At 49.9% G+C, this 27,911-nt stretch overlaps 1 protein-coding gene across 3 annotated transcripts in view; it reads right to left on the bottom strand.

Moving 5' to 3' along the window:
• Positions 1 to 249: 249 nt before the first annotated feature.
• The window catches only part of TSPAN14 (tetraspanin 14), a 58,427-nt gene continuing 30,765 nt past the window's right edge, over positions 250 to 27,911 (bottom strand). For all 3 annotated transcript variants that reach the window (XM_047759870.1, XM_047759871.1, XM_047759872.1), the window contains 7 exons: positions 12,903 to 12,953; positions 11,048 to 11,194; positions 9,026 to 9,196; positions 6,777 to 6,902; positions 5,379 to 5,423; positions 2,989 to 3,108; positions 250 to 1,822 (listed from right to left, as the gene is read on the bottom strand). In XM_047759870.1, coding sequence (XP_047615826.1) covers positions 1,751 to 1,822; positions 2,989 to 3,108; positions 5,379 to 5,423; positions 6,777 to 6,902; positions 9,026 to 9,196; positions 11,048 to 11,194; positions 12,903 to 12,953 — 732 coding nt within the window. In that variant the 3' untranslated portion in view covers positions 250 to 1,750. The remainder of the gene's footprint in view (positions 1,823 to 2,988; positions 3,109 to 5,378; positions 5,424 to 6,776; positions 6,903 to 9,025; positions 9,197 to 11,047; positions 11,195 to 12,902; positions 12,954 to 27,911) is intronic.

The following is a 27,911-nucleotide window of genomic DNA, read 5'->3' as shown; positions in this document are numbered from 1 at the left end:
AGCTGGGCATAACTAAGCCATACGCTAGCTTGTTCCAGTTGTACCCTCCATACAAAGCATCATTGAAAGTGGCATACAGAACCTAAAAAAAAAAAAAAAAAACACTCGAAATTTATTTCAGATTGTGCCAACCACTGTCCTGCCTAGTCACACTTGATCCTGCTGGTTCCCTCGCCAGCTGAGTTTACCACGGAGATGCTTAATGCCCTCTTGACGTGACCCAAAACAAAACCAATCAGAACAACAGCATTAATATAAAGATATATTCCCACAAAAGAGTTTGGCAGTCAAAGAAAAGCATCACACTTCCTAAAAAACAAGCATTCTTCTTCCCTTAGTCTACAAAGAAAATTGTAAAAAACAAAACAAAGCCAACATCATCAACAAACACCCACCAGTATACACCACACTAGCATGTACACTTCGGCAAGGAAGTAAAGGGAGCACTCCATCCCCGAACGACGAGGACAGGACTGGTACAGGACCCAGAGAAGCATTAAGAGTGTAGCCCCGCCAAAGATGCACAAATGTCCCAGCTACCCCCAGGGGGCTTATTCAGTACACGAGACAGACTTCATTTCCAAGAGCAAGCCCCCAATAGCCCTGACTGGAAGGGTGGACACGGTGACCAAGATACCCCATCAGAGGGTGGAGGGTCACCACAAAAATCAGCAACAAAATGTCCGAGCCTCTGCACAGCTGCAGGCTGGGGTCTATGGCTCGGCCCAGCGGCCTTGGCCCGAGGGAGAGGCGAATGCCAAGCTGGCCAGCCGGCCCTTAGCACATGGCCTGGAGAGGAGCCCTGGCCAAAGGTTTCCGGCTGGCCGTCTCTGGGGGGGCTCCCTGGCTCTGCAGTGGGGAGGGCCAGGGTTCAAGTTCCGGGTAACAGTTTCAGTAGCACCAAGACCAGAAGACAGTGAGGCCAAGTGAGGGGGGCGTGGGGGTTATGTGGGCTGGGGGTGCGCAGATGTGCAGCTGGGTGACTAGGCATGAAAAGGAGAAGCTGGTGGGGTTGATTCATGAAACACTCAAGGGAACTGAAAGGGGTGATTTCAGTCCCAGACACCATGTAAGGCTGTTGAGAGAAGAATGCCAGAGGAAATGAAGACGTGGTATGGGAACATTCTTACTCTATAAATAAACTATTTACACACTTTAGGAAAAGAAGAGCTGACTCTCAGAGGAGAGCCGTGCCCACTGCCCCCTCCTGCCATCAGGGCATAATGCTATTGAGGCTGGAGGCAGTTCCTGACCCTGGGGGCTGGGAGGGTGGTGGACAAGGCACTCCTGCGGCACCAGCCCACGCACTGGCTCAGGCTTATTTCACTTGGACATGGCTGAGGATCCTGCCAACACTCCGACTTGTGCAGACACTGCGGGCCCCGCTGGTACTCAGAGGTCCACATAAGGTGCAGCTGGCTTCCAGGCCAGCACCAATGACACATGAGTGGTGAGGAGGCCAGGATGCAACCACCAGAGCCATCTGTCCCTCAGGTCACCTCCCCCACTGAAAGACATGTCCTCTGACTCCAGGCAGACCCCTGCGGGGGTCTTGGCCACAAATCTGTGCAGGTGTGAGGGGGTCCCTTGGTCTTCAGCGCCAGCAAGCAGAAAACAGAGAGGTCACATCAAGTGGGTGCTGAAGATGGGGTGCTGGGTGCGTCTGTTTCCCTCTGGACATAAAGTTGATGGCAGTGAAGGGCTGCGGCCTCCACGCGTGGCTCAGCTCTGCTCGTCCACCTCTGGCTCCTCAGAAGTGGTGACCTGCCTTCACCGCTTCAATGTCAGAGATCAGGGTTCTTGCCAGGAAGATGCCAAATATCTGAAAACAAAGCCGCAGAGGCAGCTGCTGTCAGCATCAGGGCCCAAAGGGCAAGGTGGAGCCTGGAAAGCCCACCGCCCCCCGCCCCCCCATGCCTGCCCACAGGGGCAGAGGATGCAGAGAGCAGCAACCGGGCACACGGCAAAATGAGACCAACCCACAGTTAAAACAAATGACCCCCTGCAGCTACCAGGCTGGGTCCCTAGAGCCTAGAAGGTGCAGTCAGCAGGCACCACAGACGCAAAGTGGACATTCGGCCTGGCCTCCAACGCGACCATGTATGTCACACACCACAGGCCCAGACATGCTTCATACCCAAGGTGAAACCAAAAATGACAGGGTCACCCTGACTGGTTCGGATTCCCAAAATAACAAATTCTGAATGTTTCCTGTAAACCTGGATTCCGTAATAAAAACAAGATTCCCCAATCTGGGCTATGCTGATGTCTGAAGCTTACATCCCTGACCTCGGTGACCGAGATAATCATGTGGGAAAACTGATGTTTTTCTACCCGGAGCAGACTCCTGTGAACTTGGTGACCTTAGGAATTTTCCTCCCCACCCCTAAATTCTTGTTGTGGTGGGTATTTGATGAGCCACTCCTTCTGTCTCTCAGCCTTCCTTTGAGATCAAACAGCTGCGTTTGCTGAGTGAAGGAGGAAAAAGTGTGTGAACAGCTGGTGACCCCAGGCCCACCTTGGTCACCCCTTCAATGGGGGGGGGGGAGGAGTCAGAGCCAAGCATTTGCTAAATGGTGGGTTTTCTGCAAGCAGCAGCCTCAGCTGCCCCTGAGGCTGCTGGCTTCTCCTCCACGCCTTGGGCACACTGAAAAAGCTCCTGGTTTCTCTGATTCACTAAATTCTTTTTTTTTTTTTTTTTTTTGGTCACACCCACAGCATGCAGAAGTTCCCAGGCCAGGGATCAAGCCTGCGGCACAGCAGTGACGACACCAGATCCTTAACCTGCGAAGCCACCAGGGAACTCCTCTGATTCACTGAATTCTTGACTTTCTCCTACCAGTTCTTCTCCCTGCAGACACTAGGCTACTCACTCTGGGGCCTCCCACACCCTCAGCCGCCAGCATCTTTCCACACATGAAATCTGTCTCAAGGGAACAGGTAAAGCCACAAGGGGAGAGGAAGCCACAAAGGGCAGTGGGAACAAACCTGCAGCAGTGAGATGGCGATGAAGACACCGGCCACAATGTAGATGTTCCGGGGGAGCCAGCCCTCCAGCGCCTGGATGCAGCCTTTTGTGAAGATGGACTCGTCCCATTTGCTCTTCAGCTGCAGAAAAAGAGGACAGTGGCTTGAGTCCCCAACAGAAGGGCTGAACCCACCCTGGTTCCCCAGGGCTCCCCCCAGGGACAGGGTAAATCTCCAGGGCAATGAGGGACCTGAGAGGCAGGGGGCAAGGGTAGACAGACACAGGGAACTCTTCAGGAGAAACACTTCTACTGCAGTTCCCATCGTGGCTCAGTGAAAACAAATCTGACTAGGATCCATGAGGATGCAGGTTCGATCCCCGGCTTTGCTCAGTGGCTTAAGGATCTGGTGTTGCCGTGAGCTGTGGTGTAGGTCACAGACGCAGCTTGGATCCTGAGTTGCTGTGGCTGTGGTGTAGGCCAGCAGCTGCAGCTCCGATCAGACCCCTAGCCTGGGAACCTCCATGTGCTGCCAGTGCGGCCCTAAAAAGACAGGAAAAAAAATAAAGAAACACATCTATTGTCTCTGTCTCTGTTCCTCCCTGGGCAGTTTGCTTTTTTTTTTTTTTTTTTTTAATTGTCTTTTTAGGGCTGCACCCTTGGCATATAGAATTCTCAGGCTAGGAGTCAAATCAAGCTGTAGCCGTGGGCCTACACCACAGCCACAGCAACATCAGATCCGAGCCACATCTATGACCTACATCACAGCTCACAGCAACACCAGATCCTTAACCCACTGAGGGAGGCCAGGGATTGAACCTCATGAATACTAGTTAGGTTCATTACCTCTGAGCCACAGCGGGAACTCCCAGTTTGCATTTTATAACCTGCCTAACTAAAGGATTCCTGGCTATGACCTTTAACCCATCTGTTAGGCCCACCACAGATTTCAAGGTCAACATGTTCAACATACATCCACAGTCCACATCTGGAAAGGGGAGGGGGCTGGGAGGCTTGGAGAAAGAAGGTGTGCCTTAAAGGGAGAAACTGGGAGAAGAGGGTTCAAAGTCTTCTGAGCCAGAAGGCAGGGGCAGTGGCTTCTCAGAGTGCGTCCCTGCAGCCCAGGTGAGCCAGGCTCCGGAGCCAGAGCCAGCAGGATCAGTCACAGGCCAACAGGCTCTTTCCAATGCCGACCCCCAGTGGAGGCTCCGTAAGCACACAGCAATGTGGCCACAGCACCCATGGCGCACCCTCCCCCTCCACCCTGGCCAATGGCAATCAGCCCCACCTATGAAACATGGATGGAACACTCTTCATTAGGGACCGAACTGTGTCCCCCTAAAATTCTTTTAAGCTGAAATCCTAACCCCCAGTCCCTCAGAATGTAACTTGGGGACAGAGTGTTTAAAGAGGTAAATAAATTAAAATGATGTCACTGGGGGGAGCCCTAACCCAATATGACTGGTGTCCTCATGAGAAGAAGAGATTAGGACACCAACAGACACAGAGGGAAACCTGCAGGACTCAGGCAGGAGAAGGCACCCTTTACAAGCCAAGGAGAGAGGCCCTCAGGAGGGACCAACCCTGCAGACACCTTGCTTTCAGACTTCCAGCCTCCAGAACTGGGAGAAAATAAATCTGTTATTTCAACCACACAGTCTGGGTACCTTGTTATGACAGCCTTAGCAACTAACACAAGTGGCAATACAGTTCCTGACTGGAGAAGCCAATGCTGACTCAGGCCCTTCCCTGGGAAGGTAAGGTCTCTGCAGAGGGAGCTGAGGTTTTCCAAACTGGAGGGTCACATCCTTAGTGTCTTTTGCCAACAGGAAGGGGGTCTGCAGATTCCCCGAGATCTCTCCTACAGAACAGCTGTCATTCGCACCACCAGAGGCCACCAGAGCAAGACTGGGTAGGGACTCGCCTCTTTTCACATCCAAGAGCACACTCCTTGTGGCCTAAAGAAGCCCTTAGAGTGCTGAGCCGCGCTCCTGCCCTGAGCCCTTCTCCCTCCCTGTCGTCACCACTGCCTCCATAGGCAGCTTGACCAAGTCTGTAGCTCCTGTAGCTCCGTCCTGAACCCCTAAATAACAGACACCTCCTGGGACCCCAAAGGAGCCTCTTAAACATCATCTTTGTTCCCCCAAATTTCTAACCTCTTTCCACTAACATAACGACTGCTAGATTTTGTCATTGTGGTTCACAGGGATTGAAATCACACCCATCACTGTTCCCATGAGTGTTGCCACCAGCTCAGGAAGGGCATGTGTGTGGCCATGTGCTCCCAGCTTAGACGGCACCTCTGAGCTTAGTGTCCCCTAGCCTCCCCACTCCAAGTGGCACTTGGGCTACATCAGGAAGCTGGACCTTATGGAATAAGCCTGAAGAATTCAAAGTCAATAGGGCACTCACCTGAGTCCTGACATCATAGCCACACTGTGTGTTCACAACTTTTTGCTGTAAGAAAAGCAGAAAAGATTAGTCATTTTTGTGTTCTTGAGAAGCTGGGTGGTAAAAGGCTTTAAAGAAGTCACAACCAAACACCAGCAAACACCCGTACCAATTCCATTACAGCCCATGCCCTTTCATTATGCTGCCAACTAACCTGTCATACTAGGATAGGGGTTGGCAAACTTTTTATAGGCTAGAGAGTCAGTATTTCAAACTTACTGTGTAACTACTTTTCAATTCTGCTATTGTGGCATGAATGCAGCCACTGACAATATGCACAGGAATGGGCACAGGTGCGTTTCAATAACGCTTTATTTATGGACACTGAAAGCTGAATTTCGTATGATTTTCACATGTCACAAAATACGATCCTTTTTTTATTTTCAACCACTTAAAAATGACTGAAACCATTCTTGGCTCGCAGGTCATCCAAAAACAGATGGCAGGCCAGATTTGGTTCAGGGGTCACAATCTCCTAATCCCTGTGCTAGAAAGGAAAAGCTACACTTCCTAAAGATCTCACAGTCACAGTGGCGATGTCCGATGCTGGCCGTGCAAACTCCAGAGACACAAGCCTCTCCCAGGCTGCGGAACCTGCCCACGTCATGGAGATGACACTACGCCTACCCAGAGCCCCCTGGCCCAGCACCAGGCTGTGTGACAGCACTGACAGCCTAAAGGGCTCCCTTCTTCTCAGGCTTGGTTCAGGCAATATTTAGTGCTCCTTCAAGGGCATCTAAGAGCTTAAGAACCCAAGGCTGCATTCTGTGGATTGGGGATGAAAACAAGTGAGGAAGAAAGAACAGAAAAGAATTCTGGGAGTTCCCACTGTGGAGCAATCAATGGCAGCGTCTTGGGAGTGCTAGGAGGTAGGTTCCATCCCAGCCCAGCCCAGCGCAGTGGGTTAAGGATCCAGCATTGGCGCAGCTGCAGCTTAGGTTGCAACTTTGTCTTGGATCTGATCCCTGGCCTGGGAACTCCATTTGCCACAGAGCAGCCAAAAAGTTGAAAAAATAAAAAACTCTGCACCACCCCCAGGAGTGATATACCCACTGCCCTGGGCTTCTGAGGACTGGGCATGTTCAGAAAAAGGAAACCGGGGCTCATTACATTCACAGCATCTTGTCCAGGCCCCCTGAGTGACAGCCCCTCACAGGAGGGGTAATACTGTTTTCTCCTGCTTCCTAGAGCCAGGGTGGGCCATGCAAACACCTTCCTGGAATGCTTACATATAGGATACCAGAGTTTCAGGAGCCCTGGGGCGAGTCGATGGGAGCCAGGCACTTGTTCCACCTACAAAAGAGAAGCAGCTAGATCCCTCAGGGAGGCAAGAACCCTTGTGCTCAGGCATCAACTCACCGCGGGGTCTGGCACACAGCAGGAGAAGGGCACCCCACACTTCTCGCGGCTGTAGCTGGCACCACTGCAGTTGAAATAGACGTTGAGGTCCCAGTCTTCAGGGCCATATGCCCCGCAGCACTGGTTCTGCAAATCACAAAGCAAGAAATGGGGTTCTAAGGGGGGCTGTGGTCGCCCGATATAGGGTGTGAGCTTCAGGGACACGGGGTTAAGTGCATCTCCATTGAGAAATCGAGGCCTACCTCACAGACCTCCCAGCACAGAGACATGAGCAAGGTGACCCAGGTGACCCTTTAGGAAGGAAATTGCATCCAGGCCCTGTCTGGGCCCAACACATGGGGCTGGCTCAACAGCGCCCCCTGGCCTCAGCTCCACTCCCTCCTGACCCTGGAACTTTCCCTTCGTCCCCAACTGCCCAGCACCCAGCCCAGAGTGGGCTTCTCACTCTTCTGAGGTGGTCCTTCTACTGCCCTCCAAGAGAACACCTCCCTGTGGGCAGTGCACCCTCTTCCCCAGGAAAGGTCCAAGCTGGCCCCAGGCACCTTTTGTGCCTCTTTACAGAGAACAGCAGCTGACCGTCTACTCTCAAGGAAAGCATCATGAATGGGGTGAATGGGAACGCAAAGCTCTGCCACTGACCCCTGACCCCTGACCCCGGGCCTCCATCCTTCCTCCCCACCCGCAAGGTCTGATGAAGCAGCAAATAAAACACTCATTTGTCTAAAATATCGTAAAACCAAACATAGTGAAAGCATCACCGTGACGTCAATGGTGTCCCAATCCAAGAGCAGATATTTTTGCACTTGTCCTTATAGCTGACACAGTTACAGTTAGAATCACAAGCCCACAACCAGGATTTCTGCATCGCTCTTCATTTCTAAGGTAAATCCCATCTCCCCTGCCCACCTCACCCACCCCCACGGTCCCCAGGGGCTCTAAGGACCACCTAATATTTCACCATGAGGAAGCTCCACCACTCACCCAATACCTCTGGGGAAAGGCATTTTCAAAAGGAAGGGAAGGCAAGGGGGAAAACTACAATGTCTTTAAGGCCAGTACAGGAAGGAAACACCCTGGTATCCCTGACATCAGCAAGATCAAGGCCAAGTGGAAATGAAAAGAGAACTGCAGCTTTGAACGAGGTACATTGAGGGAAGGACATCAGAAGAGGGTGGGATGGTGGCCTTTCACAGGTCATACAGGTCATTGCTAATAACACATGATCTCTGGTCACATAACGGGTTTTGCTAGACCTACCATATATAAATAAAGGTAAACAAGTCTTGGTTAACATGGACAATGGATGATAGGTTTTTGCCTTTTGTTTCTGTGTTGTCTTTTTAAGGCCACACCCATGGCATATGGAAGTTCCCGGGCTCGGGGTCGAATCAGAGCTGTAGCTACCGTCCTATGTCACAGCCACAGCAACACCAGATCAGAGCTGCATCTGCAACCTACACTGCAGCTCAAGGCAACACTGGATCCTTTAACCCATTGAGCAAGGCCAGGGATCAAACGCACATCCTAATGGATACTAGTCAGGTTCTTAACCTACTGAGCCACAATGGGAACTCCCATATTATTTTTAATGCTCTCTAATTTATTTCCTTTTCAGAATCAAGGGGCTCCATATAAAAAGTTCCTGCAAAAGCTATGTTTTCTGACAGATCAAACAACAGCCTCGTTTGTATAGGTCGGCACAGTAGGGAGTGAGTTCCTCCTGGCAGGGGAACAAGGGGGACGGCTGCAGTCCCAGCTTCCAGGTGAAGCCACACACGAGGGGGATGGAGACCAGATGGAAAAAAAAGGCCCCAGGCTGGGAATGCTTAGACAAACACCGGGAACATATTCCAGGGAGGTTGTGTTCCTCTCCATCTGAAGAAGCTGCCTCCAGGCAGCTCTGCCCTCTCAAAGAGGAAGGGGAAAAGGTCTCAGGGAGGAAGGGGACAGGAGACAGGAATAGCCTCAGACAGGGAGGGAGTCACCGGCCCAGGGGACTGCAGCTGCCCGCATGGGGCTGGAGAGATCCGGGCCCTGCGGGGGGAGGGTGGCTGTGGGCTCAGGAGGGCGGCCAGCCTCCCCAAAGCAAACAAGGTAGGGTACCCTGACAGCAGGCCTGGCACCTCCCATGGCCCCCCAGCAGAGCCGAGGAGGGAGAGCCTGTGTTAGCCATCCGGCCCCCGAGCTGTACACACAGACTGCAGCCCAGAGAGCTGAGCACTATCAGGGAGAAGCCAGGCGGTGCTTACAGCTTTCTGAAGGGAGTCGATGAGATTCTGCAGGTCTATGTCATCCCGGTAGGATCGGATGTTGCTCTCGAAGAATTCCCGGAACCGGTCCCTTACCCAGTCCTGGAAGAGGAAGGCCAGCACGGCCACAGCCAGCTCCAGAAAGAAGATGAGCACAATGGCACTGCAGAACTGCAGGGGGACAAGCACAGGAGCCAAGGTCACCACACCTCCAACCTCCCAGCCAGATGGGCACTCTCCTCTGACCCAGGACCACCGCCTGCCACAAAGGGCCCGAGAGACCCATGCGAGGGTCCAGGGAATCCCACGTTATTAGCTGTCCAGAGTTAGGGTGCTATGGACAGCTCCACTCCATGTCATTTATAAAATAGAGATGGGGGAGTTCCCGTCGTGGCGCAGTGGTTAACGAATCCGACTAGGAACCAAGAGGTTGCGGGTTTGGTCCCTGCCCTTGTTCGGTGGGTTAACGATCCGGCGTTGCCGTGAGCTGTGGTGTAGGTTGCAGACGCAGCACGGATCCCAAGTTGCTGTGGCTCTGGCGGAGGCTGGTGGCTACAGCTCCGATTCGACCCCTAGCCTGGGAACCTCCACATGCCGTGGGAGCGGCCCAAAGAAATAGCAAAAAGACAAAAAAATAAATAAATAAAATAAAATAAAATGGAGATGGTCCTCCCCACCCATGTCACTGCAGTGCTGGCAGAAAGTAAGAGGAGTTGAAGTATTAAGAAGGCTCCAAGACAATGTCGGCCACCTCCTATGAAGGAGGCTGCCGTACTCCAACAAGGAAACCCCATCATGGGAACAAATGCTATCCCACCCCACAGGGCCATCGGTTCTTTGAGGGCAGAGACTGTGCCCGAGCCACACTCTCTGACCAATCTCCTGGCGCACCCAGCCCAGCTGCTAGCAATCTCACCTGTCACCTCCACTTTAGGGAAAAGGAAACTGGGGCTCACTCAGGTAGGTAGCTGACTTAAGGTCACACAGCCCAGGCAGGACATCTGAGATCCCTGGCAGGGCTCTTTACAACTCTGGAGTTGTTGATATTATCAGTACCTACTCCATATATGCAGATAGGATAGTCAACTGCAGAGAAAACTCTGCAGAAGAAACACAGCTGGAATTCTGTAAAGGCCACTGCAGCTACAGGTCCCCTCCTGCCGAGGAGGGGTTCCAGCTTGTAGAGTTTTGTTATCACAGGCATCATCCCTGGCCACACAGCACATTGGGCAGCTGCCACAACCAGCAACATCCCAAAGTAAGACATGTGTGCACGTGCACACACACGCCCCCCCCCACCACTGCCACACACGAGGGGCTCTGCAACGTAATCGCCATTCTCGTAGTAGCAAGATAACCAAACATAATAACTTTAAGAGAAAAAAAAACCCACGAGTTTTGCTTTTTAAATTAAGCCCAAAAAAGAGAAAGCTTGATCTAATAAATCCAACAAATAATATATTGCAAAACACGATTATGCGTTTTTTCCCCACCAGGTGCTGTTTAATTTTAACTGAATGCATTTCAAAATGAATGTGTATCTAAATATAAAACTATTCAAAGTTCTGCCAGGAAATTAAGGATTCTGCACTGCATACCCAACAGATTCCCTGGAGCCTAGAGGAGGGAAAAGATTTCCTAACATTCCGGACAATGTCCTTTGATCTTAGCCAGGAAGGGCAAAGGTGAGTAGCAAACAAACAACTCCTTTAGAATGTCTGTGGGTAGATAAAAGGCAAGGGAGTGGGAGGGGAGCAGGCCCGGCAAGCAGTCAACTCCACCTACTAGGAGCTGAAAACCAGAGGGCCCAGCTTCTCTCAGGAAGCAGCTAGTTCATCTTATCTTTTCCTGAGATCTTACCTTTTGGTGGGCAGCAGGGTACAAAGGGTGGCCCACCACTGCCAGATCCTGGGGGAGGCTCATCAGAGCTGCTACCCCCTCTAGGTAAGGGCTAAGCCTGCCCAGCAGAGCCTACCCCCCACCTCCGGACCTCCTCCCACCCCCACACCTGGGGCCACTCACAAAGTTGAGCAGGCAGATGTTCTCCCGCAGGGCCCCCACGCAGCCAGCAAAGCCCAGTGTGAACATCACCACGCCCACCATCAGGACCAGCACCACAGGGTCAATCCCATGCATCCGGGTCACTTTGGTGAGGTCGGACAGCACCCCCTGAAAAAGGCAGAAAAAGCGGGGTTATATAAGCCTCGAAGAGAGTCAAGGGTGTGGGTAGGGAAAGCAGTTGTGTGGGGAACTAAATGAGGACAGGGACCTGCCTTCCAAGGCTCAATCTTCTCAGTAAAAGCCAGGTCAGAGCATGGCCCCACTGCCCGGCAGAACTTTGCCCACCTCAGCACCCCCTGCTGCCCTCCCACTCCTGGTCTCCATCTACGCTGTGAGTTCCTCCCAGACAGAACCCATACTTCTTTTGTAGCCTGCAGGGTACCTACGCCAGGCCTGGGATGGGAGGGGGCCCTGTGGCCTGTGGTCAAGACACCCCAGGGCCCTGGCCTCTGGCAGCTGACTTAGCATCCAATTCATGGAGAACCCCACTATCCTGAGATGAAAAACAACTTCATTATGAACACAGTTGTGAAATATGCATCCACCAAGGACAGATGAAGGTAGCACTGTCCATTACCTTTTTGTGATAATGGAGATTTTGTATATCTGCACTATTCCAAATGGTAGCCACTGGTCACATGTGCTACTGGGCCCTCGAAATATGGCCTAGTGGAACCAAAGAACCAAATTTTAATTTGTTTTTCATTTAAACTATTTATATATAATTAGTCACGTCTGGCTAATGGCAACCAAATGGCTCAGATAGAGAAGTTCTAGGATTCAAAAGAGGAAGGAGAAAAGAGCAGCCAAACCAGGCACCCAGCTGGAATTAGGCAGCCAGAATAGCCAAGCATGGGGCTAGCTCAGGATAGTCAGGCTCAGCAGCAACTGAGCTGCTGTTCCGAGGTGATCACACGGTGGCGCAGTAAGTCATGGTTTGCATCAACTTCACAGTCACTGGGGCAAAGTGAAATAGCTCAGCATGCTCTTAAAGGGGCCCAAGCTCAAAGGTGGACCTTATCCAGTTCTGAAGACCATGGCAAGAAAGCCCACAGACCTAAGCACTCCTGCCTCCTTCTCCTGGAAGCAAAAAGAGGTTCAAGAGGAGGCTTTAGCTCCCACTGTTTCCTGCCTGGCCTCGCCACCTCCCCAGCACCCACACACCCACAGAGCAGAAGGGGGCTCTACAGCTCCACCCTGCCCACATCTGATCTAGTCCCCTCCTTGGAGTTCCAACTGCCCCTTGCCCTTCTGGACAGTAAGAGAACCCGATCTCCCTTCCTCTTCTCTCTTCTACAGGGTGGGCAAAGAGCTCACAGGTGCTTTAGCTTTAGACCTGTCCCTACCCCACAGGGCACCCAGGGGCACATGCCTGATTTGGGAGTCCTTTCTGTGAGAACAAAAGATTCAGGTATCAACACAACTGTGCTCAGGGACCTGCTGGCTCCCAGAGGCACAGACAGGGTCCATTCCAGAAGGTAGCCCCAGGCCTGCCCTGGATACAGCTGCAAACAAGCCCCAGGGTGACTTGGAGCTTCTGGGAACAGGAGAGGGCACTCCACACCCACAGGGTTCAAAATCCCAACCAGCCTAGCTTTGGCTTCTAGCAATGACCCAACCACAGGGAAGCAGAGCCAGCCACAAGACCCCAGTAACTTCCAAAAGAAAGCTCTGTATAAAGATTAATGAGTGTAAATCATTATCTCGCACAAGAGATGCTTTGTCAGGGAGGAGTATGGAGGGAGGGACAGTTAAAGCTGAAGGAGCCTGGTTTGGACGGCTTGATGCTCAGGGTCCTGGTGACAGTCACACCTACCTTTTCGCTCCATGCCCATAGTCCAACTCCGAGGAAGACAACTCCAGCCAACTGAGCAGGGGCAGGGGGAAATGTGAGAGAAAGAGAGAGAGAAATAAAGTTAGGTGGGAAACCAGCTCCACAAAAGGGTCCTCACTGCTAGGAGGGGGAGGTTTCTGGCTCATGTCTCTGCTGCTTGGAGCAAGAGCAGGGCAGCCCAATGGCCCCTGCACATGGCAGGGACTCTACACCTGAACAAAGGGATGGTGAGGCTCTTCAGATAACCCACACCTACCTTCCCTGACAAACTCCTTCAACCCCAGTGGGCCCCACGCTCCAGAGAACAGAGACAAAGACCTTGGAGCAGTCTGTCTTGGAGAGACAGAGACATCAGAACAATACGTTTCTTCCCCTTTCTGCAAGGCCCCCACGCCCTTTTTTCTTTTTTTTTTTTTTTCTTTTGTCGTTATGTCTTTTTTAGGACTGAACCCACAGCATATGGAGGTTCCCAGGCTAGGGGTCTAATCGGAGCTGTAGCCACCAGCCTATGCCACAGCCACAGCAACATGGGATCTGAGCCGCGTCTGCAACCTACACCACAGCTCACGGCAACGCCAGATCTTTAACCCACAGAGCGAGGCCAGGGATCGAACTAGAGTCCTCATGTATGCTAGTCAGCTTTGTTAACCACTGAGCCATGACAGGAACTCCCCCACTACTTATTTTGATGCACTACCTGGTGTGCAAGAAGACATGGCCCCTTGTGACGATGGTGGCCCCAGGTGCCTTCATGGGCTCCCAGGGCAGGTGAGGCTCTGAGAGGGCAGGGTGCCCCTGAGGCCTCCAGCCCTGAAGACAGACTCCAAGCACAGACAAGCAACTGCCCAGGCCATTTTGTAGGAGTGGCCCTTACACTCCGCCAGGTGTACGGCTGTGCTTGAAGAAACACTCCATTATGTCACTGAATTAATTAAAGGAGGCCTGCCCTGAGCCACGTGTTCACCCCAGAATAGTAGTGTCTCCCAAACCCTGACCTCCCACCCACAGGAATCCACAGCAGCTAAGCTGCCTCCCATGCACCATGACAAAAAGGGCCCCCCAGATCCACCTCACAGGTTCTTATACCAGAGAGGATTTTTCCAGAGAAAGCATACACCTTGTGGTCTCTGCCAATTAAGCAGCCCTCTATTTTTGTGCTTAACTTCTTTTTAACTGCTGGCATTTCGCTACCATGTATCAGTACCTCAAGATAAACAACAGGGCTGGGTGCCTCTGTGACGGCAGCTCTCCCAGTGTCTTCTCCAGCATCAGGTCACCCCTGCCTACTGTAGTCACTGTGAGCCCCAGGAGGCTGGCAGGAGAGGAAAGCCCTTCAGAGAAAGCCCCAGGCGTTTCCACCTTCCTCTGGATCAAAGGCCGCTCTCAGAAAATGTACACATGGTCCAATATTTTGGAGGGAATTTCAGAGGCTTCACAGAATCTTTACCACTGGTTCCCCCGGCAGTCTGTGGACCCTGCGTGAAAAAAGCCTTGCCAAGACCTGATCCCCCAACCCCCTTGACAAAGCAGAACATGGGCTGGGGGGCAAGACCGAACCTCTGAAGCCGAGTCCCACAGAACCACGTTCCCCATCCAGTTGATGATTAATCTTTCTACCTAGCTTGATCCCTGTTCCCTTCAAGACTGAGGAATATCAAAGAAAGCGGGGTGGGGGGGAGCTGAAGCCAAGCAGGACCCTGTGGGACCTTCCGGGGTGAAATCGAGCAGGACCCTGTGGGGCTCCTGGGCACCAGCCTTTCTGGGTCCTACGTTTCTTACTTTTAGAGAATAAACTTTAGCCTGCAAGACCTTCCCAGCATTCCAAAAGGCAGGTTCAAACAGTTGCTAATCAGGGAAGGGGGTGGGACTCAGAGACAAAGGAGGAACAGTCAAGAAACAATAGCACAGCCTTTGGGCAAGGGCCTGGTTCCTCTTCAAGGAATATATATGTACATAACACTATCTTTGAGTTCTCCTGCAGAACTAAGGAACCCAACAAATGAAAACCAAGAATGAAAGCTTATATCTTACCCTGATCCTTATCTGTGGTCCTACTTTCTACTCCTAAACTATAAAACCACTTCCTAATCTCTTCCAGGGGAGGGCATGGTCTTTAGGGCACTAGCCTCCGTTCCCTGGTAAAGCAGTAAAGCTATATTTTTCTCCTTTGCCCCAAACTCTGTCTCCACGTTTCTAGTCGGTACTGGTGGACAGAGGACGAGTTTCAGCAACACAGGTACAAGCCCCCTGGCACCTGCTGCTGCTTCTTGCTGCCCCCCACCTCCCCATCCCCAACCCCAGTTCCAAAGAGCAGACTCAAGCAGTTAATGATTAGAACTGAATCTAAGGACTCCTGGTGCCTCCAGAAGGGATATAGATAACAATCTGGTGCTATCTTTGAGCTGTTCTGAGAAACTAAGACCCCACCTAGTGCAGGATGGTGATGAGGTGCTGACCACAAGAAGTATGTAGGCCCCAGACTGGTTGGAACCAGAAGATGGATGATTCAGATTCCCGAAACATCATCCTATTACCTCACCACTAACCAATCAGAACAAAGTCCACGAGCTGATAGGATACCATGCAACCCTCACCCCTAGCATTGTCTTTAAAAACCCTTGCCTGAAAACCAAGGAGTTTGGGTCTTTTGAGAATGAGCTGCTTGCTCTCCTTCTCAGGGGCCATGCAATAAACCCTGTACTTTCCTTCACCACAACCTGGTAGATTGGCTTTGCTGCAAGTTGGGCAAGCGGACCAAGTTTGGTTCAGTCATCATAACAACCACTGAGGGAGAAGGCTCCGGTCCCCCAAGTCTCTGTTTAGTTCATTCATTTTACTCACTCATTCATCTGATGGACACTGAGTAAGTACCAGGCACCAACTTAAAAGCACTGGAGACAGCACTGTGCCAGGCAGCCAGGGATCCCTCTGCTGCTAGAACTCAGGCTCTATGGAGCCTGCCCTCCCCTAAGTCCTCTAGGTGAGCATATAGCTCACACGGCTGACTCACAAATCCCCACCTCCGTCATAGCTGCTCGCCAGTCAAACACTTCAATGCCTCCTTGACTTGCACCTAATCCAGCTAACAACATGCAATCTGCTGCACATGGCCCTGATGGGGCCGTGTCCTCCCAACGTGCAAACAGCTCCTCCCCAACTCTTCCCCTTCTCACCAAACGGCACCACCGACCATCTATTCACTTGTTTAAGACGGAAAACCTAGCTTGACTGCTCTTTCCTTCCGATGCCCCATTCAATCTACCAGGACCCTCTGTTAGTCCATCCTTCAAAATATATCATGTACACTCTCTGTTCCTACCTGTCTATGCTTCACCCCTGCACAGGCTTTCCCACCGTCTCCTCACAGGCCCCCAAGCAACAGAACAATCCTTTAAAGATATAGAGCAGATCACTCCTCTCCTCAAAATTCTCCAATGACTTCCTTCTATACTTCAAATAAAAATCATAAAAATTGAAGTCCTGGCCATGGCCCACATCTCCAATGCCATCTCCTACCTGGCTCCTCGGCCCCAATCCTACTGTCCACGCTGCCCTGGCACTGCTACCATCTTGTGAACTCAGCAAACCCATCCCCAGAGCCCTGCCATGATTCCCTCAGTCTAGAATGTTCTTCCTCCATATTCCTTCCTGGCTTCCTCCCTCATTTCACTCACATCTTTTCAAATTTCACTCCCTTTGCCATCCTCTGCAGACTGCTCCCCATCCATCACTCCTGACCACCCTCCCTGCTTCATCATCTTTCTGGCACTTATCCTTAGACCACATGAGCTGTTTGTCTGTCTACTGTGTCTCCTCCCCCACCTAAGCCCTCTGAGGGGAGAGATGTTTTCTGTCTGGTTCGGGGTTGTAGCCCAAGAACTTGGAGGAGGACTTGGCTGTAGCAAATATAGAGCAGGTACGAGTGAGTGAGTGAGTGAGTGAGTGAGTGAGTCACCAGGGCTCCAAGACCAGGGTGGACCTTGCCTGCGGTCCTTCCCACTCTCCTCCCAGGCCTACCGCAATCCAAGTGCATTCAGAGCCAATGAGGGCCAAGCAAAAGTCTAGCCTGGCCCAGGTCCATGGTCGAGCTCCATACAGGGACAGTGGGATCACAGGGCCTGCAGGCTGTCCATCCCTATTCCCCATCCAGGGTCCCCAACAAGCACTCCAGCCCCTGCCTAACCACTTTCCATGACAGCCCACCCACCACCTGGTGCCACGTGGGACAGTGAGGGATCTGCCCCTCGCTGAACATAGTCAGCTTGAGATAACCGCTCCCCACTACTGCTGCCCAGTTCTCCTCTCACCAGAACGGGGCTCTAAGAATAAGAGCTTGTGTTTTTTTCCATTCTGTTTTAAAGGAAGAACTAAAGTTAACTTGTACCAGAAAGACAGGAACTAGTTGGGGGGGGGGTGTCACATGCCAAATCACAGGTTCAATGAACACTGGCCCAGGGCAGGAACTTCAGGGACCAACAGTTGTTTCAAAGAGGAGGAGACAGAGGGAGGACCAGACAGGGGAAGTGACCTGTCTGGGAGCTCACACAACAGCCCCTTGAATGAGCCAGGATGTTGGCCAGCTTTGCCTGGCTCCCCATAGAACTCCCTTTCCTGAACCTCCCTGGGACAGATGGTCTGTGGAGATGGGCTGTCCTCCTGCCTGCCAATCATCTGGGAGTGTCAGTTCAGGTGGCGTCCAGCCTCAGAGCAACATCTTTTGTCTCTCTTCTATGACCTAATTAAAGTCCCTCCCAAAGAGGGAGTTTCCGCTGTGTCACTATGGGATTGGCGGCATCTCTGCAGCGCCAGGACGCAAGTTCGATCCCTGGCCCGGCAGAGTGGGATCAGGTGTTGTTGCAGCTATGGTATAGGTCGCAAATGTGCTGGGATCTGCTCCCTGGCCCAGGAACTCCATACGCCACAGGGTGGCCAACAAAAGAAAAAGAAAAACTAAAACAAAAAGTCCCTCCCAGAGAATGGAGCCCAACTCCTGCCAAACCCAAAGGGAGGCCAGCCTTGGACTATTAGGTACGTACACTGCAGTGGTCATCATAGCAAATAGTACCACTCTTTCTTGGGTGCCAGGTACTGCATTAAACCCAACACACCTAAAGAGGCCCTCCACAACCCTTAACACTAGTAGTTTCCCCCATTTTTTCAATGGGAAACGATCAGGTGCAGAACAATCTAGTTATCTGCCCAAAGTCACATAGCTAGCTGGTGACAGAGTTAAGCAAAACTGTGGGTCTATGACTGTCCCACAGCGCAGCCACCCAAGCCAGAAAGAGCGAGCACCAGCCTGATCCTGCACCTCAAGAGACGGTCGCAGCACCTGGGGGCACAGAGGTCTGCAGAAGGGGCTCCTGGGCTGTGCCAACAACCCACACAGTCAGGTGGGGAGGTTCCCTCTACGCCTGATCAGGGCAGGTGGCCATGAAAGTGAGTTTGCTTCAGGGATCACTGTGAAGATTCAATAATGACCTTTCCACCTCAAGCAAAGGTCCCTGTTAAAGGTGAGCGGTGTCTTCAAGACGCTCTGGGCTGATCCAGCCCTGTCTTATTCAGGAAGCCATATGGAGTCCACTCATTGCATGGACAAGCCTTTACCTGGCAGGTTCCAGTCACAACACAAGTGTAGATACCTGGCCAGGCCCTGCTGGACTGGAGGAGGATTCCAGTGCCAAGTGGGTCAAAAGCAGCCTCTGAGAAGAACCCACAATCTAACAGCCTTGGCTCCTTGTAAGATTTCATTGCAGTGTGTGTAAAAAAGCACTTAGGCAATTCTTGCAGGCCCCAGAGACCTTTAATCTAGAGGGCCTGCAAACCACCAGCAGCAACAAAACGCTTTCAGGCCCTGCCCTGTGGGTGCCTGGTTCCTGCAGACTCCCGTGGCTGAGCAGGCGGACATTCACAGAGCCCCTGCCTCTGGGCCACTTAAGGGAGCCTCAGAAAAAAGAAAAAAAAAAAAAAAGGAAGGAAATCCAAGATTGAGCCACTGAAACCTGAGGGAGTTCAGGGCAGCACTGAACAAAGAGCATGGGTCAGCCAGTCCTGGTTCAGGCTCCACCCTGCAACTTCCTGGTGACAGGACTTGTTGAAAGTCCAGAAATTTCTCTGAGCCTGCTTACCTCTGCAAAATGAGGGGTGACACTTCTTGGATCGTAGGAGGGCTGTAAGGATTCAGAGAAGTATCACAAGTGATATGCTTACCCTAGGGCACTGAGGAGGCAGAGCAGAGGCCAGGAGGGGACCTCAAGAAGCCGTCGGCACTTGCTGGACTGAAGATATGCTGTGCCCCACCGCCCAATGACCCCCAGCACCTGTCTTTGTCCTGAGACAAGGTCCTCTTTTCCAGAGGCATCCGTTGTATTGGGCTTCCAGAGACAAGAGTAAAGCAGAGTTTAGGGAAATAGGTGTCTCCTGGAGGCCTTTCAAGTGAGGTAGGGAAAGGGTGACAGAAAGACAACAGGGCAAGGGGTGGAAGAAGCTAGAACAGTCTCAGCTCTGTTCCTAACTTACCCTGTGGCTTTGAGCAAACCATCCCTCTCTTGGATTTCAGTTTACCAACTTGCAAAATTGAGCAGTTGGAGACCAATGACCTCCAAGGGCCCCTGCTTCTTCCACTGTGCATCATAAATCACGCCACATGGAAACCCAGTGGTCATGGCTCTCTCTCCAGAACAGGAAAGCCTGACTCCAGGCCTGGTGAGTCTGGGGAACACCAGAGGTGCACACAGACACTTGAAAGGACACCAGAGGGCACAGACCCTAGATCCCACCTGGCCCTGAGAGACAGTGCGCTGACGGGGAGTCCCAGGGCATCTGTAGGGATCAGGAGGCCTTGCCCCTCCAGACTGTGTCCACTCTGAACCCTAAAGAGAGCATCGAAGCAATGCCCTTTTCAAAACAGTCCCACATTTTTTTCTTTTTTAGGGTTGCCCTGTGGCATGTGTAAGTTCCAGGCTAAGAGTAGAATCCAAGCGACAGATGCTGGCCTACTCACAGCCACAGCAATGCTGAATCCCAGCTGCATCTGCGACCTACACCACAGCTCACAGCAATGCCAGATCCTTAACCCACTGAGCGAGGCCAGGGAACCCACATCCTCATGGATACTAATTGGGTTCTTAATCCGCTGAGCCACAACGGGAACACCCACAAAAGAGTCCCACATTTTAAAAAGCCTAAAACGAGCCTCTTCTCAGCGGGAGTTTGTAAGGTCTGGTAGCCGGAAGGGATGCTGGAGTCCAACTTCTTCCTCCCAGAGGAAAAGAGGCCCAGGGCAGGATGGTGCCTTGCTCAGGGTCATACAGCTATCACACACCAGCTTTTCCTCCTGGCGGAAGGGTGGTTCTGAGAACCAGAAGCACACGGGCCCTTCCCCCACAGCCAGTGAACCCAAGCAAGACCCCCACCCCCCTCCCACCACGAGGAGGGGCAAGGCCTACCCACAGGGCTCTGGGGCAGCTTCCACAGGCAGCTCTGTGTTCCCAGATAACAGCGGGCCCACACCCACCAGGCCCTGCCCAGGAATTTAAGTCAGGCCTAAAAAAAAAAAAAAAAGGATGGAGGAGGGGCAGGCAGCACCCCAGGCAATGGAAAGAAGGAACCCCTACCCCAGTCCCTGCCATCGCCGCACAGTAGTGATTAACAGTGGGCAGAAAATAAGATACTAAGCCAGGGGTCGACAGTTCTGTAAGCCAGATAGTATTTTTTCAGTTTTGAGTGCCTGAAGGTCTCTGTTTCAAAGACTCAACTCTGCTGTTACAGCAGGAAAGCAGCCACAGATAATATGTAAATGCGTAGGGCTATGTTCCAATAAAGCTGTATGTGCAGAAACAGGCAGAAAGCCAGGTTTGGCCTGTGAGCCATAGTCTGCCAAGTCCCACACTAAACTATCACACTAAAACCATCTGGACATAGACAGGATTTCCTTTAGCTTGTCCAACGTGAACCCCAGGACAACCCTATAATTCAGGTCTCCAACCCTAGTAATGTTTTTATATTATTTCTACAGGTCTTAATAGCTTAAAACCACAAATAACTCAAATGACACATTCCCACAATGGAATGCCCCACAACAATGAGAATGAACAATCCACAGCTACAAACCACAGTATGAATAAACCTCCCATGTATGAATAAACTTCACACATAATATTTAACAAAAAGATGTCAGTCTCAAAGACTTAATACTGTGAAGGAAGTGTTGGTGGATTGAGTATCATGTCCCTCCAAAATTCATATGCTTAAATCCTAATCCCCAGTGTGATGGCATTTGGAGGTGGGGCCTTTAAGAGGTAATAAGCAGGAAGTCATGAAGGTGCAGCGGACATGATTAGCATCCTTATAAAAAAAGTCTCTGCCATGCCAGAACACAGCAAAAAGGCAGCCATGTGCAAGCCAGGAAGAGACTTCATCAGAACCTGGCTGTGCTGGCACCCCTCCAACTTCCAGAAATGGGAGAAAATGCATTTCTGTTGTTTATGCCAAATAGCCTATGGTATCTCGTTATGGCAGCCCAAGCTGACCAGGATAGGCAGAAAAATTATATCCAGCATCCAGTCCAAAGTTACTAGATAGGCAAGAAAGAAAGCAAAAACATGATCTCTAACAAGGAAAAATAATCAGTAAATAGAAAAAGGCGCAGGGGTGTTCCTGTCGTGGCTCAGTGGAAATGAATCTGACTGGTATCCCTGAGGACATAGGTTCAATCCCTGACCTTGCTCAGTGGGTTAAGGATTGGGTGTGAGCTGTGGTGTAGGCCAGTGGCTACAGCTCCAATTCAATCTCTAGCCTGGGAATCTCCATATGCCATGGGTATGGCCCTAAAAAAGACAAAAAAAAAAGGGGGGGGGGGAGAAAGAAAAAGACACAGGAATGACAAGAGAAAGAGAAGATATAATTAGCAAAGACTTTAAAACAGATATTGTAAATATGCTCAAGGATTTAAAGGAAAATATAAACATAATGAGGAGAGAAATAGAAAAAAGTTCTAATTGAAATTATTAGAAATAGAAAATACAACTTTAAAAATGAAGAATTCACTAGACAGGTTTAACCACCAATTAGACACTATGGAAGAAAAGATGAGTGAACTTGAAAAAAAAGTAATAGGAACTATGTAAACTAAATGATAGAGGGGGGTAAAAAAATTTAAAAATAACTGAATAGAGAGAGCCTCAGTAACCTATGGAACATCAAGTAGTCAGCAGGTAGGGGGAGGGTATATATTTGAAAAAAATGATTGAATTATTCACAAATTTGATGAAAACTACAAACCCACAAATCCAAAAAGCACAATGAACTTCAAAGGGAATAAATACAAAGAAAACACAGCCACAAGTATCATAATAGAATTGCTGAAACCCAGTAATAAAGAGAAACTCCAGAATTAAGCCGGAGAAGGAAAGAAAAGATACATTACATAAAGAGTATGAATATATAAGACATTTAACCAAATGAAATGAAAATATACCAGAAATGTGTGGGATGCTGAAAACATAGAGCATCAAATACAGGCAGACCTTGGAGATACCTGGGTTTGGTTCCAGAACACTGCAATAAATCAAGTCACACTAATTTGGGGGGTTCCTAGTGCATATAAAGACTATACTTACACTATACTATACTAGACTATAGTGAGGTCCTAAAAAGACAAAAAAAAATTTTTTTTAATTTTTGAATAAAGGTTGGGGGGCGGGGGAGGAACAAAAACAAGATGGGGAACAGAGCACTCCCCCACAGGAAACAAATCACCCCAGCAGACTGGGCCATGCTGACTGTTCACTGGCCAAGTAAGCAGAGTTATACATTCCACCAGTCCTTAGACCTGACACCACCCTGTGGGTGTATAATCATCTTATGTCCTAGGCAATAATCACAATGCACCTACTGCCCGTCCTCACCAATCCCTCCTGGTGGTCCCATCCTCAAAGGTGCCTGAGCCCCTGTGGTGCAGGTGAGGAGTCGGCACCACAGGCAATTTCTAGTTCTAGTGGAGTCTCTGATTAAGTAATCCTTCCCCTGCCTTGGCAAGTGGAATGTGGACACATATACACACCTATGTGCCAAAAGATAAAACAGAGTATTTCCTATGAATTGGGGCAGTACTTCTGGAGAATGTGATTACAAAAACGTCAGGCCAAGGATTTCCCGTCGTGACTCAGCCGTTAACCAGCTAGACTAGCATCCATGAGGACGCAGGTTTGATCTTTGGCCTCACTGAGCAGGTTAAGGATCTGGTGTTGCTGTGAGCTGTGGTGTAGGTTGCAGATGAGGCTCGGATCCCATGTTGCTGTTGCTGTGGCTGTGGCGTAGGCCGGTGGCTACAGCTCTGATTCGACCCCTAGCCTAGGAACCTCCATATGCCATGGGTGTGGCCCTATAAAGGGAAAAAAAAAAAGGAAAAAACGTCAGGCCAGTCCAAAGAATGGACATTGCCTTCTGACCCATTTAATCTCACTCCTTGGAAATCTATCCCAGCAAATAATTTCTCTCCCTCCCCCAAAGCAAAGTATCTGTATTACAACATCTATTTACTGTACCCTTATCTAAGAAGTAGAAAAATTGGAAACAATCTAAATGTCCAATACGGGAATTTCCAACACTACAATCGGGAAGACTATGTGGCAACCTGGAATGTTCTACACTAGGTGATCTGATATGAAAACAGAGACTTCAAGATGACAAGGATACATGCTCTCACAAAGATGCAAAACCTGTGTGACTGTGGACAGGAGAAGGAGGGAGGGAACGCAGTAATGCTGGGGTGCCCCATGCAGTCTTCTAGAACTTCCACACAATTACAAAAGTTTACTAAATAAAATTGGAAGAGAAAAACGTACTGCTTCTCTGCAGTGAAAGCAAAACTACATGACACACGTTATTAAAATACCAGACTTTTCCTTTTTGATCACACTAATTACCAAGAGAAGGAAAGGAAGCAGAGAAACCATCTGCATTCAGACTTAGGGATCAGGCCTTGGGGTCTAATATCACACAGGCAAAGTTCAGCTCAAATAAGGGCAATGCTCGAGTGTTAGAAGGATCCAGGGTCAACAGCCCACTGTAGGGCCACCAGTAAAGATGGTGAAAATGGGGGCAAGAGCAGAGAGCTGACCATTAGGTCCTTGACCCATCAGACTGGCTTTGCCTCTCTTAGAAGAGTGATCACATGTCCCCCCTGGTAGGGGACAGTCCTGGGGCACATCTGTTATCCCAGCAAAATTCTTATACCCTCTCTTTCATTCTGAAAAGTTTCTCTACTTGGACCATAAATTACATGCTCACCCTACGCATGGGAGGCATCTGTTATTCTGAAGGAAGGGGTCGCATGCCATGCTGGGCACAGAGCACAAATGTCTGTTTTTCAGCCAGAAACAGGCTGAACATTAGGCTCAGCAGCGAATCTCTGTGTTTTACAAGCAGGGAAGCTGTGGCTCAGCCCTGTCTGAGTCACTGAGAAGGCCCATGGCAGGGGGCCGTCTGCAAAACAGGCTGATCACTGTGCCTACGAGCCAACTCGGTTCCTCACTTTTAATCCTTCCCTGAAATAGATCCAGGCAAGGGCTTTATAGGAACCTTTGCAGATTAAACTCAGTGTTGTGGTGGGAAGCAACTCTGAAGCTGCAGGCATCACAGGAATCCCTCCCTGGAGAAGATTCACCCAGCAAACCAGAGAGGCTCAGATTCTCTGTGGAACCAGGTGAGGTGAGAATGAACAAAGACAAAGGCTCTACACCTCTCCCAGCCTCCCTTCCCCTACAAGTCAAAGTGAGAGTTTTTAAAAATGTTAATCCTGGAGTTCCCGTCGTGGCGCAGTGGTTAACGAATCCGACTAGGAACCATGAGGTTGCGGGTTCGATCCTTGCCCTTGCTCAGTGGGTTAACGATCCGGCGTTGCTGTGAGCTGTGGTGTAGGTCGCAGATGCGGCTCGGATCCCGCGTTGCTGTGGCTCTGGCGTAGGCCGGTGGCTACAGCTCCGATTCGACCCCTAGCCTGGGAACCTCCATATGCCATAGGAGCGGCCCGAGAAATAGCAAAAAGATAAAAATAAAAAAAAAAGAAAAGAAAAAAAATGTTAATCCTGGTAAAGTACACATAATATAAAACTTACCATCTTAACCACTTTTAAGCATATTGCTCAGTGGCGTTAGGCACAGCCACAGTATTGTGAAAGCATCACCACCATCCACAGAACTCTTTCCATCTTGCAAAACTGACACTCTGTCCCCATTAAACTGTAGCTTCCCACTTTCCCCTCCCCCAATCCCTGGTACTTACCATTCTGCCTTCTATCTCTGAACCTTACTGTAGGTGCTTCATTTAAATGGAATCATACAGTATTTGTCCTTCTGTGTTTGGCTGATTACACTCAGCATAACATCCTCAAGGTTCACCAATGTTGTAATATTTGCAGGAATTTCCCTAAATCTTTTTTTTCTTAAATTTAGGGCCGCAACTGTGGCATATGTAAGTTCCCAGGCTAGGGGTCGAATCAGAGCTGCAGCTGGTGATCTACACCACAGCCATAGCAAAGCCAGATTTCAGCCACATCTGTGACCCACACTGCCCCTCACGGAAATGCCGGGTCCTTTAAACCCACTGAGTGAGGCTGGGGATCAAACCTGCAACCTGATGGATGGATATTAGTTGGGCTCCTAAGCACTGAGCCACAGTGGGAACTCCCAATTTCCCTTATTTTAAAGGCTGAATAATATTCCATTGCATGCGGAGATCACACTTTGTTTATCCCTTCATGCTTTGGTACCCAGCAGGGTTGCTCCCACCCCTTGGCTATTGTGAATAATGCTGCTATGAACAGGGTATGCAAATATTAATATGCCTGCAAGATCCTATCTTCAATTCTTCTAGTTATGTGCCCAGAAACAGAATTACTGCATCTTATGGAAGTTCTATTTTTTTTACTTTTTGAGGAACCACCATACTTCTCCCCATAGCAGCTGCACCATTTTACATTCTCACCAACAATGCACAAGGATTTCAATTTCCCCACATCCCCACCCACATTTGTTATTTTTTGGTTTTTAATAATACTCATTCTAATGGGTGAGAAGTGGTATCCCATTGAGGTTTTGATTTGCATTTCCCTGACTCAAAGTGAGATTTTTGCCCCAGAAACAGGTCTTAACACAACCAAGGAATGATTATATAATTCTAAAAAAAAAAAAAAGAAAAAAGATAACAAGTGCTAATTTCCTCAAAATGCACGTTGGCAGCATTTCCCTGCAATCTCTGTGATAAGAACCCCATGAAGCCCAGCCCCACACTCTCAGGAAAATACACAGTTCAGAACAGACACAAACATCACAGGCATCCATGATTCTCATCCCAAGCAAATATTAAAGGTCCCTTGGAAAAAAATCTCAGCCCTGAAGTCAGAAGGATACAGCTTAAAAAAAAAAAAAAAAAAAAGAGTGCTACAGGTATTCTCTATAAAGAATGTTAATGTGAAAATAAGTCTGGATGAGAAAAACTGCTAAATAAAACCTCCACTTGTTCCAACACCTAGAATTGGCCAGAGTCAACAGTTTGCTTCTGTGTATTCAAACCTGCCTGCAGGGGTCTACAGATATATCTATAAATAGATATATCTATCTATAACATAGATATAACATTATGTCTATGTCTTAATACTTCTGTTCCACTGCTCACTGTTAATGTATCAAAACCAAACAAATACAGGGAGTTCCCATGGTGGCTCAGCGGTAACAAATCCGACTAGTATCCCTGGCCCTGCTCAGTGGGTTAAGGATCCAGTGTTGCGTGAGCTGTGGTATAGGTCACAGAAGTAGCTCAGATCCCGCGTTGCTGTGGCTGTGGCGTAGGCCGGCGGCCATAGCTCCGATTCGACCCCTAGCCTGGGAACTTCCATATGCTGTGGGTACAGCCCTAAAAAGACAAAAAAAAAGTAAAAAATAAAGCCAAACAAATATTAAAAACTATCTGTGCAAAATAATCTATCTGTGCTTTGCTTCAAAATAATCCAAGGTCAGGGGAGATGCAAATTAAATAAGATGGGCTGAGTTGGTAATTTTTGAAGCTAGGTGATGGGTACATGGGGGGGGGGGTGAGGGGTTCATTATATTATTCTATTTTTATATTTTCTCTATTTGAAAAAGAAAACCTGGAGTTCCCATTGTGGCTCAGTGGATTAAGAACCCGACTAGTATTCATGAGGATGTGGATTTAATCCCTGGCCTTTCTCAGTGGGTTAAAGGATCTGGTGTTGCAGCAAGCTGCAGCATAGGTGGCAGATGAGGCTCGGATCCTTCATTGCTGTGGCTGTGGTGTAGGCCAGCGCCTGTGGCTCTGATTTGGCTCCTAGCCCAGGAACTTCCACATGCTGCCACTCGGCCCTAAAAAAGACCAAAGATAAAGAAAGAAAGAAAAAGAAAAAAGAAAACTTCTCTGAGGAGATAAGGTCTTGGCATATCATTGCATACATTTTCAGCAACCTTACGAGGCAGGGAGCAAGCAGATGAGAGCAGTGTTTCGCACAGCAAACACGGAGGCTTATCAAGGTGGCTCAGCTCTGGCGAGAGTCCAGACTAGCACCCAGATGGCCCCCACTGCACCATGCACCTCCCTGAGGGCTCTGTGTCCCAAGTCTTGGGCCTCACTCCACATTCCCAGCTCATGTGCACATGAAGACAGCAAATCACTGCCAAGAACCCAGCAGGGAGGGGCAGGGCAGCACCCCTCCATCCCCGCCCGGCTACCCCATTTTCCCAACCAAGCTCTCATGCCTCGTTTTCCTGATTGTTCCTTTTTGTCCCTTCCTGTTCCGCCCCAGTACACACTAACTGAAAAATGATTAACTCTCGGCTACACACATTGTCAATTCTGCAAAACTCTGGTAATACTGCAGCCCCCTTCCATCATCACCAAGCAGACTTGCTACAATTCTGGATTCATGTACTCTGCTATTTGAATTTGCTGCTGCAAACATATTATATCGGGCAAGT

The sequence above is a fragment of the Phacochoerus africanus genome, chromosome 15, assembly GCF_016906955.1.
Source record: "Phacochoerus africanus isolate WHEZ1 chromosome 15, ROS_Pafr_v1, whole genome shotgun sequence".
Lineage (NCBI taxonomy): Eukaryota > Metazoa > Chordata > Mammalia > Artiodactyla > Suidae > Phacochoerus > Phacochoerus africanus.
This window is presented reverse-complemented; position numbering and strand designations above follow the sequence as displayed.